Source organism: Mustelus asterias, unplaced genomic scaffold (genome assembly GCF_964213995.1).
Source record: "Mustelus asterias unplaced genomic scaffold, sMusAst1.hap1.1 HAP1_SCAFFOLD_280, whole genome shotgun sequence".
Taxonomy (NCBI): Eukaryota; Metazoa; Chordata; class Chondrichthyes; order Carcharhiniformes; family Triakidae; genus Mustelus; species Mustelus asterias.
The window spans coordinates 253,012-275,546 of record NW_027590245.1 but is presented as its reverse complement, the minus strand read 5'-3'; the positions used below and the strand labels follow the sequence as shown (position 1 = coordinate 275,546).

Genomic DNA, 22,535 nt, shown 5'->3' with positions numbered 1-22,535 from the left:
GAGAGAGGACTGAGAGACACCAGTCAGTGTCGAGATATCTCCCTGAGAGAGAGAGGGGACTGAGAGACACCAGTCAGTGTACAGATATCTCCCTGAGAGAGAGAGGGGACTGAGAGACACCAGTCAGTGTCCAGATACCTCCCTGAGAGAGAGAGAGGGGGGACTGAGAGACACCAGTCAGTGTACAGATATCTCCCTGAGAGAGGGGGGACTGAGAGACACCAGTCAGTGTACAGATATCTCCCTGAGAGAGAGGGGACTGAGAGACACCAGTCAGTGTACAGATATCTCCCTGAGAGAACGGGGGGGACTGAGAGACACCAGTCAGTGTACAGATATCTCCCTGAGAGAGAGAGAGAGAGGACTGAGAGACACCAGTCAGTGTACAGATATCTCCCTGAGAGAGAGAGGGGACTGAGAGACACCAGTCAGTGTACAGATATCTCCCTGAGAGAGAGAGAGGACTGAGAGACACCAGTCAGTGTGCAGATATCTCCCTGAGAGAGAGAGGGGACTGAGAGACACCAGTCAGTGTACAGATATCTCCCTGAGAGAGAGAGGACTGAGAGACACCAGTCAGTGTATAGATATCTCCCTGAGAGAGAGAGAGGGGACTGAGAGACACCAGTCAGTGTACAGATATCTCCCTGAGAGAGATGGGACTGAGAGACACCAGTCAGTGTACAGATATCTCCCTGAGAGAGAGGGGACTGAGAGACACCAGTCAGTGTACCGATATCTCCCTGAGAGAGAGAGAGGGGACTGAGAGACACCAGTCCGGGTACAGATATCTCCCTGAGAGAGAGAGAGGACTGAGAGACACCAGTCAGTGTACGGATATCTCCCTGAGAGAGAGGGGACTGAGAGACTCCAGTCAGTGTACAGATATCTCCCTGAGAGAGAGGGGACTGAGAGACACCAGTCAGTGTACAGATATCTCCCTGAGAGAGAGGGGACTGAGAGACACCAGTCAGTGTACAGATATCTCCCTGAGAGAGAGGGGACTGAGAGACACCAGTCAGTGTGCAGATATCTCCCTGAGAGAACGGGGGGGACTGAGAGACACCAGTCAGTGTACAGATATCTCCCTGAGAGAGAGAGAGAGGACTGAGAGACACCAGTCAGTGTACAGATATCTCCCTGAGAGAGAGGGGACTGAGAGACACCAGTCAGTGTACAGATATCTCCCTGAGAGAGAGAGAGGACTGAGAGACACCAGTCAGTGTGCAGATATCTCCCTGAGAGAGAGAGGACTGAGAGACACCAGTCAGTGTGCAGATATCTCCCTGAGAGAGAGAGGGGACTGAGAGACACCAGTCAGTGTACAGATATCTCCCTGAGAGAGAGAGGACTGAGAGACACCAGTCAGTGTATAGATATCTCCCTGAGAGAGAGAGAGGGGACTGAGAGACACCAGTCAGTGTACAGATATCTCCCTGAGAGAGAGGGGACTGAGAGACACCAGTCAGTGTACAGATATCTCCCTGAGAGAGAGGGGACTGAGAGACACCAGTCAGTGTACAGATATCTCCCTGATAGAGAGAGGGGACTGAGAGACACCAGTCAGTGTACAGATATCTCCCTGAGAGAGTGGGGACTGAGAGACACCAGTCTGTGTACAGATATCTCCCTGAGAGAGGGGGGACTGAGAGACACCAGTAAGTGTACAGATATCTCCCTGAGAGAGAGAGAGGGGACTGAGAGACACCAATCCGGGTACAGATATCTCCCTGAGAGAGAGAGAGGACTGAGAGACACCAGTCAGTGTACAGATATCTCCCTGAGAGAGAGGGGACTGAGAGACACCAGTCAGTGTACAGATATCTCCCTGAGAGAGAGGGGACTGAGAGACACCAGTCAGTGTACAGATATCTCCCTGAGAGAGAGGGGACTGAGAGACACCAGTCAGTGTACAGATATCTCCCTGAGAGAGAGGGGACTGAGAGACACCAGTCAGTGTACAGATATCTCCCTGAGAGAACGGGGGGGACTGAGAGACACCAGTCAGTGTACAGATATCTCCCTGAGAGAATGGGGGGGACTGAGAGACACCAGTCAGTGTACAGGTATCTCCCTGAGAGAGAGGGGACTGAGAGACACCAGTCAGTGTACTGGTATCTCCCTGAGAGAGAGGGGACTGAGAGACACCAGTCAGTGTACAGATATCTCCCTGAGAGAGAGGGGACTGAGAGACACCAGTCAGTGTACAGATATCTCCCTGAGAGAATGGGGGGGACTGAGAGACACCAGTCAGTGTACAGATATCTCCCTGAGAGAGAGAGGGGACTGAGAGACACCAGTCAGTGTACAGATATCTCCCTGAGAGAGGGGACTGAGAGACACCAGTCAGTGTACAGATATCTCCCTGAGAGAACGGGGGGACTGAGAGACACCAGTCAGTGTACAGATATCTCCCTGAGAGAGAGAAGACTGAGAGACACCAGTCAGTGTACGGATATCTCCCTGAGAGAGAGGGGGGACTGAGAGACAGCAGTCAGTGTACAGATATCTCCCTGAGAGAGAGGGGACTGAGAGACACCAGTCAGTGTACGGATATCTCCCTGAGAGAGAGGGGACTGAGAGACACCAGTCAGTGTACAGATATCTCCCTGAGAGAGAGAGGGGACTGAGAGACACCAGTCAGTGGACAGATATCTCCCTGAGAGAGAGAGGGGACTGAGAGACACCAGTCAGTGTACAGATATCTCCCTGAGAGAGAGAGGGGACTGAGAGACACCAGTCAGTGTACAGATATCTCCCTGATAGAGAGAGGACTGAGAGACACCAGTCAGTGTACAGATATCTCCCTGAGAGAGAGGGGACTGAGAGACACCAGTCAGTGTACAGATATTTCCCTGAGAGAGAGAGAGGACTGAGAGACACCAGTCAGTGTACAGATATCTCCCTGAGAGAGAGGGGACTGAGAGACACCAGTCAGTGTACAGATATCTCCCTCAGAAAGAGAGAGGGGGGACTGAGAGACACCAGTCAGTGTACAGATATCTCCCTGAGAGAGAGAGGGGACTGAGAGACACCAGTCAGTGTACAGATATCTCCCTGAGAGAGAGAGAGGGGACTGAGAGACACCAGTCAGTGTACAGATATCTCCCTGAGAGAGAGAGAGGGGACTGAGAGACACCAGTCAGTGTACAGATATCTCCCTGAGAGAGAGAGAGGGGACTGAGAGACACCAGTCAGTGTGCAGATATCTCCCTGAGAGAGAGAGGGGACTGAGAGACACCAGTCAGTGTACAGATATCTCCCTGAGAGAGAGAGAGGGGATTGAGAGACACCAGTCAGTGTACAGATATCTCCCTGATAGAGAGAGGACTGAGAGACACCAGTCAGTGTACAGATATCTCCCTGATAGAGAGACAGGGACTGAGAGACACCAGTCAGTGTCCAGATACCTCCCTGAGAGAGAGAGAGAGGACTGAGAGACACCAGTCAGTGTCGAGATATCTCCCTGAGAGAGAGAGGGGACTGAGAGACACCAGTCAGTGTACAGATATCTCCCTGAGAGAGAGAGGGGACTGAGAGACACCAGTCAGTGTCCAGATACCTCCCTGAGAGAGAGAGAGGGGGGACTGAGAGACACCAGTCAGTGTACAGATATCTCCCTGAGAGAGGGGGGACTGAGAGACACCAGTCAGTGTACAGATATCTCCCTGAGAGAGAGGGGACTGAGAGACACCAGTCAGTGTACAGATATCTCCCTGAGAGAACGGGGGGGACTGAGAGACACCAGTCAGTGTACAGATATCTCCCTGAGAGAGAGAGAGAGAGGACTGAGAGACACCAGTCAGTGTACAGATATCTCCCTGAGAGAGAGAGGGGACTGAGAGACACCAGTCAGTGTACAGATATCTCCCTGAGAGAGAGAGAGGACTGAGAGACACCAGTCAGTGTGCAGATATCTCCCTGAGAGAGAGAGGGGACTGAGAGACACCAGTCAGTGCACAGATATCTCCCTGAGAGAGAGAGGACTGAGAGACACCAGTCAGTGTATAGATATCTCCCTGAGAGAGAGAGAGGGGACTGAGAGACACCAGTCAGTGTACAGATATCTCCCTGAGAGAGATGGGACTGAGAGACACCAGTCAGTGTACAGATATCTCCCTGAGAGAGAGGGGACTGAGAGACACCAGTCAGTGTACAGATATCTCCCTGAGAGAGAGAGAGGGGACTGAGAGACACCAGTCCGGGTACAGATATCTCCCTGAGAGAGAGAGAGGACTGAGAGACACCAGTCAGTGTACGGATATCTCCCTGAGAGAGAGGGGACTGAGAGACTCCAGTCAGTGTACAGATATCTCCCTGAGAGAGAGGGGACTGAGAGACACCAGTCAGTGTACAGATATCTCCCTGAGAGAGAGGGGACTGAGAGACACCAGTCAGTGTACAGATATCTCCCTGAGAGAGAGGGGACTGAGAGACACCAGTCAGTGTGCAGATATCTCCCTGAGAGAACGGGGGGGACTGAGAGACACCAGTCAGTGTACAGATATCTCCCTGAGAGAGAGAGAGAGGACTGAGAGACACCAGTCAGTGTACAGATATCTCCCTGAGAGAGAGGGGACTGAGAGACACCAGTCAGTGTACAGATATCTCCCTGAGAGAGAGAGAGGACTGAGAGACACCAGTCAGTGTGCAGATATCTCCCTGAGAGAGAGAGGACTGAGAGACACCAGTCAGTGTGCAGATATCTCCCTGAGAGAGAGAGGGGACTGAGAGACACCAGTCAGTGTACAGATATCTCCCTGAGAGAGAGAGGACTGAGAGACACCAGTCAGTGTATAGATATCTCCCTGAGAGAGAGAGAGGGGACTGAGAGACACCAGTCAGTGTACAGATATCTCCCTGAGAGAGAGGGGACTGAGAGACACCAGTCAGTGTACAGATATCTCCCTGAGAGAGAGGGGACTGAGAGACACCAGTCAGTGTACAGATATCTCCCTGATAGAGAGAGGGGACTGAGAGACACCAGTCAGTGTACAGATATCTCCCTGAGAGAGTGGGGACTGAGAGACACCAGTCTGTGTACAGATATCTCCCTGAGAGAGAGGGGACTGAGAGACACCAGTCAGTGTACAGATATCTCCCTGAGAGAGAGAGAGGGGACTGAGAGACACCAATCCGGGTACAGATATCTCCCTGAGAGAGAGAGAGGACTGAGAGACACCAGTCAGTGTACAGATATCTCCCTGAGAGAGAGGGGACTGAGAGACACCAGTCAGTGTACAGATATCTCCCTGAGAGAGAGGGGACTGAGAGACACCAGTCAGTGTACAGATATCTCCCTGAGAGAGAGGGGACTGAGAGACACCAGTCAGTGTACAGATATCTCCCTGAGAGAACGGGGGGGACTGAGAGACACCAGTCAGTGTACAGATATCTCCCTGAGAGAATGGGGGGGACTGAGAGACACCAGTCAGTGTACAGGTATCTCCCTGAGAGAGAGGGGACTGAGAGACACCAGTCAGTGTACTGGTATCTCCCTGAGAGAGAGGGGACTGAGAGACACCAGTCAGTGTACAGATATCTCCCTGAGAGAGAGGGGACTGAGAGACACCAGTCAGTGTACAGATATCTCCCTGAGAGAATGGGGGGGACTGAGAGACACCAGTCAGTGTACAGATATCTCCCTGAGAGAGAGAGGGGACTGAGAGACACCAGTCAGTGTACAGATATCTCCCTGAGAGAGAGAGAGGGGACTGAGAGACACCAGTCAGTGTACAGATATCTCCCTGAGAGAGAGAGGGGACTGAGAGACACCAGTCAGTGTACAGATATCTCCCTGAGAGAACGGGGGGGACTGAGAGACACCAGTCAGTGTACAGGTATCTCCCTGAGAGAGAGGGGACTGAGAGACACCAGTCAGTGTACAGGTATCTCCCTGAGAGAGAGGGGACTGAGAGACACCAGTCAGTGTACAGATATCTCCCTGAGAGAGAGGGGACTGAGAGACACCAGTCAGTGTACAGATATCTCCCTGAGAGAATGGGGGGGACTGAGAGACACCAGTCAGTGTACAGATATCTCCCTGAGAGAGAGAGGGGACTGAGAGACACCAGTCAGTGTACAGGTATCTCCCTGAGAGAGAGGGGACTGAGAGACACCAGTCAGTGTACAGGTATCTCCCTGAGAGAGAGGGGACTGAGAGACACCAAACAGTGTACAGATATCTCCCTGAGAGAGAGAGGACTGAGAGACACCAGTCAGTGTACAGATATCTCCCTGAGAGAGAGGGGACTGAGAGACACCAGTCAGTGTACAGATATCTCCCTGAGAGAGAGGGGACTGAGAGACACCAGTCAGTGTACAGATATCTCCCTGAGAGAGAGGGGGGACTGAGAGACACCAGTCAGTGTACAGATATCTCCCTGAGAGAGGGGTGAACTGAGGGATACGGCTATGTTACCTTGTACATTGAAAAAGTTCTGAAGAGACTTACAACCAACATGTTGCCGTCTTGCTCTGCCTCACGTCTCTGTTCGATGGAAGGTGCTGCTGAAAGGATCCATTTCAATTATCTGATGGGTCATCCTGTTCCCAACAATAAGGTGGGCATTGTGAGGTCAACAGCCCCAAGACATGGGGGGCTTTCGGGGGGCTGGGCGGGGCACAGACAGCCCCCTACCTCCCCGTCCAGGGAGGGGGCTGAGTGACACACAAAATGTGCTGCCATCTCACCTCCTGGGGATTCATCCCAAAAGCCTGTCCACCTTCTACATCCACAAACACTCGCTCCCTCCACCACCCACGCACAGTGGCAGCAGTGTGTGTGTGTGTACCGTCTACAAGATGCACCGCAGCCGAGGCTCCTTCGACAGCACCTTCCAGACCCGCCACCCCTACCGTCTGGAAGGACGAGGGGGCAGCAGACACATGGGGAACACCACCACCTGCAAGTTCCCCCCTCCGAGCCCCACTCACCATCCCGACTTGGGAATATACCGGCCGTTCCTTCACTGGGGCTGGAGTCCAAATCCTGGAACTCCCTCCCTAACGGCACTGTGGGTGTTACCCACACCACAGAAACGCCAGCAGGTGTGTGTGTGCGTGTGAGTGAGTGAGAGTGTGTGTATGTATGCGAGTATGCCTGTATGTGTGAAGTGTGTGTGTCTGAAGGGTGTACGTGAGAGTGTGTGTGTGTTTTTCTCTGTGTGTGTGTGTGTGTGTGTGTGAGTGAGTGAGAGTGTGTGTGTGTTTTTCTCTGTGTGTGTGTGTGTGTGTGTGTGTGTGAGTGAGTGAGAGTGTGTGTGTGTTTTTCTCTGTGTGTGTGTGTGTGAGTGAGTGAGAGTGTGTGTGTGTTTTTCTCTGTGTGTGTGTGTGTGTGTGTGTGAGTGAGAGTGTGTGTGTTTTTCTCTGTGTGTGTGTGTGTGTGTGTGTGTGTGAGTGAGAGTGTGTGTGTGTTTTTCTCTGTGTGTGTGTGTGTGAGTGAGAGTGTGTGTGTGTTTTTCTCTGTGTGTGTGTGTGTGTGTGTGTGAGTGAGTGAGAGTGTGTGTGTTTTTTTCTCTGTGTGTGTGAAGTGTGTGTGTGTGTGTGAGTGAGTGAGAGTGTGTGTGTGTTTTTCTCTGTGTGTGAAGTGTGTGTGTGTGTGTGAGTGAGTGAGAGTGTGTGTGTGTTTTTCTCTGTGTGTGTGAAGTGTGTGTGTGTGTGAGTGAGTGAGAGTGTGTGTGTGTTTTTCTCTGTGTGTGTGTGTGTGTGTGTGAGTGAGTGAGAGTGTGTGTATGTGTGTGTGAGAGAGAGTGTGTGTGTGTTTTTCTCTGTGTGTGTGTGTGTACACTCTCGTACAACGTGTCCTGGGGCACGTCCACCTGGGGCATTATCAGGCACATCCAAAGATGTGCGGGTTAGGGTGATTGGCCATGATAAAATTGCCCCTTAGTGTCCTGAGATGCGTAGGTTAGAGGGATTAGCAGGTAAATGTGTAGGGATATGGGGGTAGGGCCTGGGTGGGATTGTGGTCGGTGCAGACTCGATGGGCCGAGTGGCCTGTTTCTGCATTTAGGGTTTCTATGATTTCTACGTGTCTGTGTGTTAGAACACCAGACCGGGCACTATAGGACTTGTTCGATAAAAACTAGTCCAGGTAGCATAGGACTGAAGTGTTCAGAGACGGGTTAGATACCAGAGGGTTGGGGGAAGCAGTGTGGTGGGCATGAAATCTGCAGTCTTGCATCCCCACCCCTGTCGTGATTCATGTTGGTCTGGGTGTCCGGATTGGGTTGTAAGATATTATCAGGCATAAAGGCCTGATAATGATATTTACAAAGGAACAGAGGAAATGGGAGTAGAAATGGGCAAATTCAACCCTTCGAGCTTGCTCTGCCATTCAATCAGATCATGGCTGGTCTCTACCTGGTCTCTAATCCACCTCCCCACCTGTTCCCCATATCCCTTTAACCCATTTTTAAAATCAGAAATATATCCATCTCCTTCTTGAAACCATTTAATGATCCAGTCTCCACCGCGCCCTGGGACAGTGAGTTCCACAGATTCACCACCCTCTGCGAGAAGTAGTCCCTCCTCATCTCAGTTTTAAATCTACCGCCTCCCAACCTCGACCTCTGACCTCTGGTTCTCGATTGCCCCACAAGGGGAAACATTCGGCCCTACATTTACCTCATCAATCCCTTTTAAAATGTTATATAGCTCGATCAGATCCCCCCTCACCTTTCTAAACTCCAGCCAGTACAAGCCCCAATCTGTTTAATCTCTCCTCATAAGTCATAGAGTCATAGAATCCCTACAGTACAGAAGAAACATAGAAACCCTACAGTGCAGAAGGAGGCCATTCGGCCCATCGAGTCTGCACCGACCACAATCCCACCCAGGCCCTACCCCCACATATTTACCCGCTAATCCCTCTAACTACACATCTCAGGGACAATTTTTAACCTGGCCAATCAGCCTAACCCGCACATCTTTGGACTGTGGGAGGAAACCGGAGCACCCGGAGGAAACCCACGCAGACATGAGGAGAATGTGCAAACTCCACACAGACAGTGACCCGAGCCGGGAATCGAACCCGGGACCCTGGAGCTGTGAAGCAGCAGTGCTAACCACTGAGCCATTCGGCCCATCGAATCTGTACCGACCACAATCCCACCAAGGCCCTATTACCGTCATCCTCATAATCTCCCTGACAATAAGAGGCAATTTAGCACGGCCAATCCACCTAACCCGCACATCTTTGGACTGTGGGAGGAAACCGGAGCACCCGGAGGAAACCCACGCAGACACGGGGAGAAAGTGCCAACTCCACAGACAGTGACCCGAGGCCGGAATCGAACCCGGGTCCCTGGCGCTGTGAGGCAGCAGTGCCAACCACTGTGCTACCGTGCCGCCCGGCCCTTTCATCCCCGGAATCAATCTGGTGAACCTCCTCTGAACTGCCTCCAATGCCACCACATCCTTCCTCAAATAAGGGGACCAAAACTGGACACAATAAGAACATAAGAACATAAGAAATAGGAGCAGGAGTAGGCCATCTAGCCCCTCGAGCCTGCCCCGCCATTCAATAAGATCATGGCTGATCTGACGTGGATCAGTACCACTTACCCGCCTGATCCCCATAACCCTTAATTCCCTTACCGATCAGGAATCCATCCATCCGTGCTTTAAACATATTCAGCGAGGTAGCCTCCACCACCTCAGTGGGCAGAGAATTCCAGAGATTCACCACCCTCTGGGAGAAGAAGTTCCTCCTCAACTCTGTCTTAAACCGACCCCCCTTTATTTTGAGGCTGTGTCCTCTAGTTTTAACTTCCTTACTAAGTGGAAAGAATCTCTCCGCCTCCACCCTATCCAGCCCCCGCATTATCTTATAAGTCTCCATAAGATCCCCCCTCATCCTTCTAAACTCCAACGAGTACAAACCCAATCTCCTCAGCCTCTCCTCATAATCCAAACCCCTCATCTCCGGTATCAACCTGAATACTCCAGATGTGGTCCCCTCCCTCCCCGCACCCACCAAATCCACCCCCACCCCCCTTCCGCCCATCCCCACCCCGGCCACCACTTGCATTTATGGCGCTTCATAAATGCAAGTCCTTCCTTTCTGCCAACTGCGGCTGCCTTGTCGAAGAGAACCTCCGGGATGTCTCCGGTCTGATCTGCTCGGGCGAGGGGAATCGCCCGTGCTAGGGTGGGATGGAAGCGGGGCATTCAGACCTTACCTTGTAATCGCTGTCTCTCCTGCATAGGAGCTCTCTCATGTAGGTACTGTCGGTGAAGGGTGTGTCCTTGCCATAGACGCTGTCCATCCTGGAGAGGAGAAAAGGGAGGATGCAAGTGAGTAATAGGCTGGATCTGAACTAGGTATTGTGAAAGGTGGACAGAGTGGTGAAGAAGGCATTCAGCATGCTTGGTTTCATTGGTCAGAAGACTGAATACAGGAGTTGGGACGTCTTGTTGAAGTTGTACAAGACATTGGTAAGCCCGCTCACCTCACAGCTCCAGGGTCCTGGGTTCGATTCCCGGCTTGGGTCACTGTCTGTGTAGAGTTTGCACATTGTCTGCGTGGGTTTCCTCCGGGTGCTCCAGTTTCCTCCCACAGTCCAAAGATGTGCGCATTAGGTGGATTGGCCATGCTAAATTGACCCTAGTGTCAGGGGGATTAGCGGGGTAAATATGTGGGGTTACGGGAATAGGGCCTGGGTGGGATTGTGGTCGGTGCAGACTCGATGGGCTGAATGGCCTCCTTCTGCACTGTAGTGATTCTATGATTCTATTATGTTACTAGAAAGAGTGCAGAAAAGATTTACCAGGATGCGACCGGGACTTGATGGTTTGAGTTATAAGGAGAGGCTGGAAAGACTGAGACATTTTTCCCTGGAGCTTAGAAGGCTGAGGAGTGACCTTATAGAGGTCTATAAAATAATGAGGGGCACAGATCAGCGAGATAGTCAATATCTTTTCCCAAAGGTAGGGGAGTCTAAAACTAGAGGGCATAGGTTTAAGGGAAGAGATACAAAAGTGTCCAGAGGGGCAATTCTTTCACACAGAGGGTGGTGAGTGTCTGGAACAAGCTGCCAGAGTTTGTAGTAGTAGAGGCGGGTACAATTTTGTCTTTTAAGAAGCATTTAGACAGTTACATGGGTACGATGGGTATAGAGGGATATGGGCCAAAGGCGGGCAATTAGGTGTTAAATAAAAAGGGCGGCATGGACAAGTTGGCCATGCCGAAGGGCCTGTTTCCATGCTGTAAACCTCTATGACTCTACCTATGACTCTATGAAATAAGTGGGGGGGGGGGGGTTCAGAGGCAATTTTGAATTTCAAAAGGGGGTTCAGAGGCAACAAGGAACATTTGTATCTTACAGAGACCCCATGAGTAAACAGGGGAAGGCATGTTCAATTTTACTGACCAGAAAGTATGATTTTTATTGATATTTGGAGAAGTTTAGTTCAAAAAGGTGTTTAAGGACAATGGAATCTGAGATATTTAAGGACAGAGATGTTTATTAAAGAATTATAGAATCCCTACAGTGCAGAAAGAGGCCATTCGGCCCATCGTACCTGCATTGGCAACAATCCCACCCAGACCCTACCGCCGTAATTATCCCTGCTAATCCACCTGACACGAAGGGGCAATTTATCATGGCCAATCAACCTAACCCGCACATCTTTGGACTGTGGGAGGAAACCGGAGCACCCGGAGGAAACCCACACAGACACGAGGAGAATGTGCAAACTCCACACACTCACCCGAGGCTGGAATTGAACCCAGTCCCTGGCGCTGTGAAGCAGCAGTACTAAGCACCGTGCCACCATGCCAGTTCAAAGTAGAGACATAAGAATACAGTTTACACTGATATGTAAAAAGGTCCAAGGGGTTACTTAGGTAGATTAACATCACAGGGGCAAAACAGTATATCCATAGCCGGGCTAACTGGTTACAGCAGGAGATGTGAAAGGGAGAATAACAACTTGCAAGCAAAACTCTCCCAAAAAGCACTGAACTCTAGTCTAAAAACTGCTGGGTTTGAATACCTCGGAGCAGTGGTTCCTGACCTTTTATGAGTCATGGCACACCTTTATACTGTTGAAAGATTTTGAGACACACCTATTTTCTTTGGACTGAATCTGAAGCAAAATACTTTTTTGAGGTGATTTGAGTTTCAGGTGTCCAGATCACCAACAACCTGTCCTTGTCCCCCCAATGCTGACACTATAGTTAAGAAAGCCCACCAACGCCTCTACTTTCTCAGAAGACTAAGGAAATTTGACATGTCAGTTACGACTTTCGCCAACTTTTACAGATGTTCCATAGAAAGCATTCTTTCTGGTTGTATCACAGCTTGGTCTGGCTCCTGCTCTGCCCAAGACCGCAAGAAACTTCAAAGGATCGTGAATGTAGCCCAATCCATCACGCAAACCAGCCTCCCATCCATTGACTCTGTCTACACTTCCTGCTGCCTCGGCAAAGCAGCCAGCATAATTAAGGACCCCACTCACCCCAGACATACTGTGTTAAAGTAAGCCAACATGTGACTAATAAATAAATAAACTTTTAAACAAACATACTTCCCTTCCACCTTCTTCCATTGGGAAAAAGACACAAAAGTCTGAGGTCACGTACCAACCGACACAAGAACAGCTTCTTCCCTGCTGCCATCAGATTTTTGAATGGATCTACTTTTATATTAAGTTGATCTTTTTCTACACCCTAGACATGACTGTAACACTATATTCTGCACCCTCTCGTTTCCTTCTCCCCAAGTACGGTATGTTTTGTATAGCGTGCAAGAAACAATACTTTACACTGTATCCCAATACATGTGACAATAATAAATCGAATCAAATCAAGTCAATTCAGCTGCTGCCAGAGCTGCTGAGTTTTCCCAGCAAGTCCTGTTTTAATTTCAGATTTCCAGCATCTACAGTATTTTGAGGCTGTAAGAAGTAGGGGAGTCACGGTGGCACAGTGGTTAGCAGTGCTGCCTCACAGTGCCAGGGACCCGGGTTCGATTCCCGGCTCGGGTCACTGTCTGTGTGGAATCTGCACGTTCTCCCCGTGTCTGCGTGGGTTTCCTCCGGGTGCTCCTGTTTCCTCCCACAGTCTGAAAGACGTGCCGGTTAGGGTGTCATTGGCTGTGCTAAATTCTCCCTCAGTGTAACCCGAACAGGCGCCGGAGTGTGGCGACTGGGGAATTTTCACAGTAACTTCATTGCAGCGTTAATGTAAGCCGACTTGTGATACTTATAAATAATTTTTAAAAATTTAAAAAGTAGAAGTAAGCCATTCGACCCATCGAGTCTGCTCCGCCCATTCAATGACTCATCCGATGTGAGACCCCAAGTACGAAAGCGGAGGCTGGGGATGCAAGTGGACATCGGAGCAGAGGTAGACACATTCGGCCCAATGAGTCGGTTCCGCCCATTCAATGGCTGATTTCGATGTGAGAATCCTCAACTCCCACTTTCCCACCTTATCCTCGTAACCCTCGATTCCCTCCCCGATTAAAAATCTGTCCGTCTCAGCCTCGAACATACTTAATGACCCAGCCTCTGCTGTGGTTTGACACACGCACGCACGCACGCACGCACACACACACGCACGCACGCACACACACACACACACGCGCACACGCACACACACGCACACGCACACACGCGCACACACACGCGCACGCACACACGCGCACGCACACACGCACAGGTTCAGTTATATTTGCTGGATTAGATGACAGTCATTGAACAGGATTTGTATTCCAGGTTTCAGACCGTTAAACATCGGAACCAAATTGGTGCGGCAGCATTGGTGGGGATGGTGGAAGGTCCTGAGACTCAACTTGCTGGGACCCAGAGTGGCACAGCCATATTCCCAGAGGCGCCTTCCTAATTGGCTGCCTCGATACTCGCCCTCCACGGAGCGCGTATAGAGATACGAATCTGGAGCACTCCAGGCCACTTGGACCATCGAGGCTGCCCCTGCCATTCGATAAGATGGCGGCTGATCTGATTATAAACCTCAAGCCCACATTCCCATCCAGCGTGTAAATGAGCCGTGTTCCGAGTTGTTCGCCTGCTGATGAACACACTCAGGATTGTTCAGTGAGTGCTGAGAGAGACAGCGAGAGAGAGAGAGAAACAGCGAGAGAGAGAGATAGACAGCGAGAGAGACAGCGAGAGAGAGAGAGAGACAGCGAGAGAGAGAGATAGACAGCGAGAGAGAGAGATAGACAGCGAGAGAGAGAGAGAAACAGCGAGAGAGATAGACAGCGAGAGAGACAGCGAGAGAGAGAGATAGACAGCGAGAGAGAGAGATAGACAGCGAGAGAGAGAGAGATAGACAGCGAGAGAGAGAGAGACAGCGACAGAGAGAGAGAGAGAGAGACAGAGAGAGAGAGACAGCGAGAGAAAGAGACAGCGAGAGAGACAGCGAGAGAGAGAGACAGCGAGAGAGAGAGACAGCGAGAGAGAGAGACAGCGAGAGAGAGAGACAGCGAGAGAGAGACAGCGAGAGAGAAAGATAGACAGTGAGAGAGAGAGACAGCGAGAGAGAGAGATAGACAGTGAGAGAGAGAAACAGCGAGAGATAGACAGCGAGAGAGAGAGATAGACAGCGAGAGAGAGAGATAGACAGCGAGAGAGATAGACAGCGAGAGAGATAGACAGCGAGAGAGAGAGATAGACAGCGAGAGAGAGAGATAGACAGCGAGAGAGAGAGATAGACAGCGAGAGAGAGAGATAGACAGCGAGAGAGATAGACAGCGAGAGAGATAGACAGCGAGAGAGAGAGATAGACAGCGAGAGAGAGAGATAGACAGCGAGAGAGAGAGATAGACAGCGAGAGAGAGAGATAGACAGCGAGAGAGAGAGATAGACAGCGAGAGAGAGAGATAGACAGCGAGAGAGAGAGATAGACAGCGAGAGAGATAGACAGCGAGAGAGAGAGATAGACAGCGAGAGAGAGAGATAGACAGCGAGAGAGAGAGATAGACAGCGAGAGAGAGACAGACAGCGAGAGAGAGACAGACAGCGAGAGAGAGACAGACAGCGAGAGAGAGACAGACAGCGAGAGAGAGACAGACAGCGAGAGAGAGACAGACAGCGAGAGAGAGACAGACAGCGAGAGAGAGACAGACAGCGAGAGAGAGACAGACAGCAAGAGAGCGAGAGAGAGACAGACAGCAAGAGAGGGAGAGAGAGACAGACAGCAAGAGAGAGAGAGACAGAGACAGCGAGAGAGAGAGAGACAGCGAGAGATAGACAGCGAGAGAGAGACAGCGAGAGAGAGACAGACAGCGAGAGAGAGACAGACAGCGAGAGAGAGACAGACAGCGAGAGAGAGACAGACAGCGAGAGAGAGACAGACAGCGAGAGAGAGACAGACAGCGAGAGACAGACAGCGAGAGAGAGACAGACAGCGAGAGAGAGACAGACAGCGAGAGAGACAGACAGCGAGAGAGAGACAGACAGCGAGAGAGAGATAGACAGCGAGAGTGAGATAGACAGCGAGAGAGAGATAGACAGCGAGAGAGAGACAGACAGCGAGAGAGAGATAGACAGCGAGAGTGAGATAGACAGCGAGAGATGGACAGCGAGAGATGGACAGCGAGAAATAGACAGAGACAGACAAAGAGAGAGAGACAGAGCGAGCGAGAGAGAGAAAGACAGCAAGAGCGAGAGAGACAGACAGACAGAGAATCATAAAATCCCTACAGTGCAGAAGGAGGCCATTAGGCCCATCGAGTCTGCACCGACCACAATCCCACCCATACCCTATCCCCGTAATCCCACATATCTACCCTGCATGGCCAATCAACCTGACCTACACATCTTTGCAGTCTGGGAGGAAACCGGAGCGCTCGGAGGAAACCCACGCAGACACGGGGAGGACGTACAAACCTCACACAGACAGTGACCCGAGGCCAGAACTGAACTCAGGTCCTGGCGCTGTGATGCAGCAGTGCTAACCACTGTGCCAAAGTGCCGCCAGACAGGAGCAGACACATCGGGAACACCACCAGCAGCTAATTCCCCTGAAACCATTGTCGAGAAACCCCATCTGGTTCACGAAACAAGATGTGCGGGTTAGATGGATCAGCCATGCTAAATTGCCCCTTGTCAGGGGAACTGGCTAGGATAAATGCACGGGGTTACGGGGATAGGGCCTGGGTTGGATTGAGGCCAGTGCAGACCTGATGGGCCGAATGGCCACCTTCTGCACTGTAGGTTTCTATGACTTCGAAGACTCATTTCCTTCAGGGAAGGAAATCTGCCGTCCTTACCCGGTCTGGCCTACACATGACTCCAGAGCCACACAGCAATGTGGTTGTCTCTCAACTGCCCTCCAAGGGGCAACTAGGGATGGGCAATAAATGCTGGGCCCAGCCAGCGACGCCCACGGGAAAAAATACTCGGAAATATATCGGCCGTTCCTTCACTGGGGCTGAGGTCCAAATCCCGGAACTCCCTCCCTAACGGCACTGTGGGTGTTACCCACACCACACGGGGACTGCAGCGGGTTCAAGAGAGGGTGGCTCACCCACTTCCTCAAGGGACAGTGAGGGACGGGTGACAAATGCTGGGTCCGGCCAGCGATGCCCACGTCCAGTGAAAGAGTAGATAAATGGAGATATGACGAGTGGCCGAGTGCTAAACTCTGAGCTGCAGCAAGAGAGAGACTGCTAATCAGTGAGGTAACTTGCATGTAGATAGCAACTTTACCTCATACAATGCCTCCCCTGTTACCACAGCTCGGTGGTTAGCACTGCTGCCTCACAGGGCCAGGGATCCAGGTTTGATTGCCAGCTCAGGTCACTGTCTGGGCAGAGTCTGCACATTCTCTCCCCACCCCCCCGAATCTGGGTAGGTTTCCTCCGGGTGCTCCGGTTTCCTCCCACAGTCCAGAGATGTGCAGGGTAGGTGGATTGGCCATGGTAAATTGCCCATTAGTGTCTAAAGATGTGATGGTTAGGTGGATGGGCCGTGCTAAATTGCCCCTTAGTGTCCAAAGATGTGCAGGTTAGGTGGATTGGCCATGCTAATTTGTCCCTTCGTGTCCAAAGATGTGATGGTTAGGTGGATTGGCCGTGCTAAATTGTCCCTTAGTGTCCAAAGATGTGCAGGTTAGGTGGATTGGCCATGCTAAATTGTCCCTTAGTGTCCAAAGATGTGAAGGTTAGGTGGATTGGCCATGCTAATTTGTCCCTTAGGGTCCAAAGATGTGAAGGTTAGGTGGATGGGCCATGCTAAATTGTCCCTTAGTGTCCAAAGATGTGAAGGTTAGGTGGATTGGCCGTGCTAAATTGTCCCTTAGTGTCCAAAGATGTGCAGGTTAGGTGGATTGGCCATGCTAAATTGTCCCTTAGTGTCCAAAGATGTGCAGGTTAGGTGGATGGGCCATGCTAAATTGTCCCTTAGTGTCCAAAGATGTGAAGGTTAGGTGGATGGGCCATGCTAAGTTGCCCCTTAGTATCAGGGGCATTAGCAGGGTAAATAAGTGGGGTTATGGCCTGGAATAGGGCCTGGGTGGGATTGTTGTCGGTGCAGGCTCCATGGGCCTGTACTGTTCTTCTGTACTGCTGGGATTCTATGATTCTATTCTATGGTAAGCTGTACAAGGCGTCTGTAGGACAAGGGATGACCAGAGGGGATAGGTTTGAAGCTGCATCTTGAAGGGTGACATTGAGGTTGAGGGACGGGGTGGATGGGGGGGTCCCAGATCTTCACCCCCTCCCCTCACTACCTCCCCCAAGTAGTAGGGGTTGGGGGGGGGGGGGGGCAATGGCGGAGTGACTGAAATCCTGAGGCCGGAATTGGAGGAGCGCAGAGATCTCAGAGGGTCGTCCGGCGGGGCAGGAGGAGATTCCAGAGATGAGGTGGGGGGATGGAGTGAGGCCTTGAAGGGATTAGAAAATGAAGTGAATTTTTTTTTTAAATGCCACATCGTCTCCCTGTCAACTGAATGGAATATGGGAATAAGAGCTGGGTGTTCAAGAAGGGGGCCAACAAGGGGACCCACCAACAAGGGGAACATTTTGTTTTACTCGTTGAAGGAATGTAGCCATTCATTGCCCATTCTGGTGAGGGGTTGGGTGGTGGGGGGAGGGGATGGGGTGGGGTGGGGGTGGGGGGGGGGGGGGGGGAGCGGTTGTTCGAGTCTCAGTGCTGAGGATTGAGCCAGGTTGAAAGAGTGAACTGATAGTACCAGTTCCAACGGTGACCACACATTGTGGAGTTTGACATTAAGTTTGCAGAAAGTGTGCAAACACTCAGATTTGAACCCTTAACAAAGCTGACCTCAAAAGGAATGAGGTGTCGCTGGGCACCTTAAACACGTACATACACGGTACGTACTCTTGCAACTCGGCCAACGTTGTCTACCTGATACGCTGCAGGAAAGGATGTCCCGAGGCATGGTACATTGGGGAGACCATGCAGACGCTGCGACAACGGATGAATGAACACCGCTCGACAATCACCAGGCAAGAGTGTTCTCTTCCTGTGGGGGAGCACTTCAGCGGTCACGGGCATTCGGCCTCTGATCTTCGGGTAAGCGTTCTCCAAGGCGGCCTTCATGACACACGACAGCGCAGAGTCGCTGAGCAGAAACTGATAGCCAAGTTCCGCACACATGAGGACGGCCTAAACCGGGATCTTGGGTTCATGTCACACTATCTGTAACCCCCACGACTTGCCTGGGCTTGCAAAATCTCTCTAACTGTCCTGGCTGGAGACAATACACATCTCTTTAACCTGTGCTTAACCCTCTCTCCACTCACATTGTCTGTACCTTTAAGACTTGATTACCTGTAAAGACTCGCATTCCAACCATTATTTTGTAAATTGAGTTTGTGTCTTTATATGCCGTTTGTGAACAGAACTCCTACTTAACCTGACAAAGGAGCAGCGCTCCGAAAGCTTGTGTGGCTTTTGCTACCAAATAAACCTGTTGGACTTTAACCTGGTGTTGTGAGATTTCTTACACAGAGAGAGAGGCAGTGGGAGTTTTTGAAAGAAAGACATAGCATTTCGCAAGATCAGCAATTCACCCAAAAGAGGAATGATTCCTGTTCAATAGCCAGGCAGTCAACAAGAACTCATTTTTCTGCAACATCTTTAACTCAGCTGTGCCTTGGAATTAGAGCATGGGATTTTTTTGATTTGATTTGATTTATTATTGTCACGTGTATTGGGATACAGTGAAAAGTATTGTTTCTTGCACGCTATACAGATGAAGCATACCGTTCATAGAGAAGGAAACGAGAGGGTGCAGAATGTAGTGTTACAGTCATAGCTCGGGTATAGAGAAAGATCAACTTAATGCGAGGTAGGTCCATTCAAAAGTCTGACAGCAGCAGGGAAGAAGCTGTGCTTGAGTCGGTTGGTACGTGACCTCAGACTTTTGTATCTTTTTCCCGATGGAAGAAGGTGGAAGAGAGAATGTCCGGGGTGTGGGGAGTCCTTGATTATGCCGGCTGCTTTTCCCAAGGCAGCGGGAAGTGTAGACAGAGTCAATGGATGGGAGGCTGGTTTGAGTGATGGACTGGGCTTCGTTCACAACCCTTTGTAGTTTCTTGTGGTCTTGGACAGAGCAGGAGCCAGACCGAGCTGTGATACAACCAGAAACAATGCTTTCTATGGTGCATCTGTAAAAATTGGTGAGAGCCCTAGCGGACATGCCAAAATTTCCTTATCCCCCTGAGAAATTAGGCCAAGACTTTGGCCTAACACATAGATAAGGGTCATATTTTGTTTTGGAATACATTTTCGAATGGACTTTCTATGACCTGAAGCGGCTATATAAATAAAAGTTGTTGTTGATGGCAAACTGAGCCCCTGCATAGATCCCTCCATCACCATTTGCCACACCCTACCAGGGTAGTAGGTGAACCAATTGAGGGCTGGGGGTGGCGGGTGGACTACACTCTCATGCCCCTGCCAATGTGAGTTTCATGACTTTTATTCTATCGCAAGATGTCCTCTCCAGGTTAGTGGTGCCGTAGTCAGGGGGAAAGGAATAGGCCATTCAGGCCCTCCAACCTGTTCTTCCACTCCCCGGGACCTGATGAAGTGTATCCCAGGACATTGTGGGAGGCTAGGGAGGAAATTGCGGGTCGCTTAGCAGAGATATCTGAATCATCGATAGTCACGGGTGAGGTGCCTGAAGATTGGAGAGTGGCAAATGTTGTGCCTTTGTTTAAAAAGGGCTGCTGGGAAAAGGCTGGGAACGACAGGCCGGTGAGCCTCACATCTGTAGTGGGTAGGTTGTTGGAAGGTATCTTGAGAGACAGGATCTACAGGCATTTAGAGACGCAAGGACTGATTCGGGGCAGTTAGAACGGCTTTGTGAGTGGAAAATCATGTCTCACAAATTTGACTGAGTTTTTTGAAGGAGTAACCAAGAATAGATGAAGGCAGTGCAGTTGATGTTGTCTACATGGACTTTAGCAAGGCCTTTGACAAGGTACCGCATGGTAGGTTGTTGCATAAAGTTAAATCTCACGGGATCCAGGGTGAGGTAGCCAAATGGATACAAAATTGGCTTCTTGACAGAAGCCAGAGGGTGGTTATAAGAACATAAGTCAAAGATCTTCAGTCCAAAGATGTGCGGGTTAGGTTGATTGGCCAGGTTTAAAAAATTGCCCCTTAGAGTCCTGGGATGCGTAGATTAGAGGGATTAGTGGGTAAAATATGTGGGGGTAGGGCCTGGGTGGGATTGTGGTCGGTGCAGACTCGATGGGCCGAATGGCCTCCTTCTGCACTGTAGGGTTTCTATGATTTCTATGATGATAAGAAATAGGAGCAGGAGTAGGCCATCTAGCCCCTCGAGCCTGCCCCGCCATATAGACGGTTGTTTTTCAAATTGGAGGCCAGTGACCAGCGGTGTGCCTCAGGGATCGGTGCTGGGTCCACTGTTATTTGTCATTTATATTAATGATTTGGATGAGAATATAGGAGGCATGGTTAGTAAGTTTGCAGATGACACCAAGATTGGCATAGTGGACAGTGAAGAAAGTTATCTCCGATTGCAACGGGATCTTGATCAATTGGGCCAGTGGGCTGACGAATGGCAGATGGAGTTTAATTTAGATAAATGCAAGGTGATGCATTTTGGCAGACTGAACCAGGGTAGGACTTACTCAGTTAATGGTAGGGCGTTGGGGAGAGTTACAGAACAAAGAGATCGAGGGCTACAGTTTCATAGCTCCTTGAAAGTGCAGTCACAGGTGGACAGAGTGGTGAAGAAGGCATTTGGCATGCTTGGTTTCATTGGTCAGAACATTGAATACAGGAGTTGGGACATCTTGTTGACGTTGTACAAGACATTGTAAGGCCACGCTTGGAATACTGTGTACAGTTCTGGTCACCCTATTATAGAAAGGATATTATTAAACTGGAAAGAGTGCAGAAAAGATTTACTAGGATGCTACCGGGACTTGATGGTTTGAGTTATAAGGAGAGGCTGGATAGACTGGGACTTTTTTCTCTGGAGCGTAGGAGGCTGAGGGGTGATCTTATAGAGGTCTATAAAATAATGAGGGGCACAGATCAGCTAGATAGTCAATATCTTTTCCCAAAGGTAGGGGAGTCTAAAACTAGAGGGCATAGGTTTAAGGTGAGAGGGGAGAGAAACAAAAGTGTCCAGAGGGGCAATTTTTTCACACAGAGGGTGGTGAGTGTCTGGAACAAGCTGCCAGAGGAAGTAGTAGAGGCGGGAACAATTTTGTCCTTTTAAAAGCATTTAGATAGTTACATGGGTACGATGGGTATAGAGGGATATGGGCCAAATGCAGGCAATTGGGATTAGCTTAAGGGTTTATAAAAAAAAGGGCAGTATGGACAAGTTGGGCCGAAGGGCCTGTTTCCATGCTGTAAATCTCTATGATTAGGCCATGGTTGGTAAGCCCATCCTTGGTGCCAGGGGCACCCTGTGGTGACAAGCCCTCGAATTGTGGTTTCTGTGGGGGCACCCTTGGGTGCTAAGATCACCTTTAGCTGTTGTGAGACAAAGTCCATCTTTCAGTACATTGACCATCCTGGGCAGACAAGCTGACATTACATTGTTGTGAGGCACTATTGCATGCCAGACTCACCTTTTGCTTTCTGGGGCACCCTTGGGTGCCAGACTCCATGTGTGGCTGCCGTGGTGCGCCCTTAGGGTGCTGAGCTCATAGCTGGTTGCTGTGGGGCACCTGTGGCAGCCCAACTCCACGCTTGGTTGCCGTGGTGCGTCCTTAGGGTGCCAAGCACACATCTGGTTGATGTGGTGCACCCTTGAATGCCAAGCTCCATGGTTTTTTTTTGACGGTGGTGCATGTTTGGTAGCCATGGCAAGCCCTTGGGTTGCCAAGCACAGAGGTGGTTTCTGTGGGGCATGCTCGAGGGCCAGGCTCTCTGTTTATTCAAGATGGGGCGCCCTTGGGTGCCAACACCATGTTTTTTAAATTCATTCTGAGGACATGGGCATCGCTGGCTGGGCCCAGCATTTATTGCCCATCACTAGTTGCCCTTGAAGGACAGTTGAGAGTCAAACACATTGCTGTGTGGCTCTGGAGTCACGTGTAGGCCAGACT

General features: G+C 50.6%; 1 protein-coding gene across 1 annotated transcript in view; it reads right to left on the bottom strand.

The window, feature by feature from the left end:
* Nucleotides 1-22,291, bottom strand: part of LOC144486055 (uncharacterized) — a 170,801-nt gene extending 148,510 nt beyond the window's left edge. The window contains exons 1-2 of the mRNA XM_078204157.1: nucleotides 22,056-22,291; nucleotides 10,185-10,272 (exon numbers count right to left, since the gene is read on the bottom strand). Of these exons, the coding sequence (XP_078060283.1) occupies nucleotides 10,185-10,272; nucleotides 22,056-22,291 (324 nt within the window). The remainder of the gene's footprint in view (nucleotides 1-10,184; nucleotides 10,273-22,055) is intronic.
* Nucleotides 22,292-22,535: the final 244 nt, after the last annotated feature.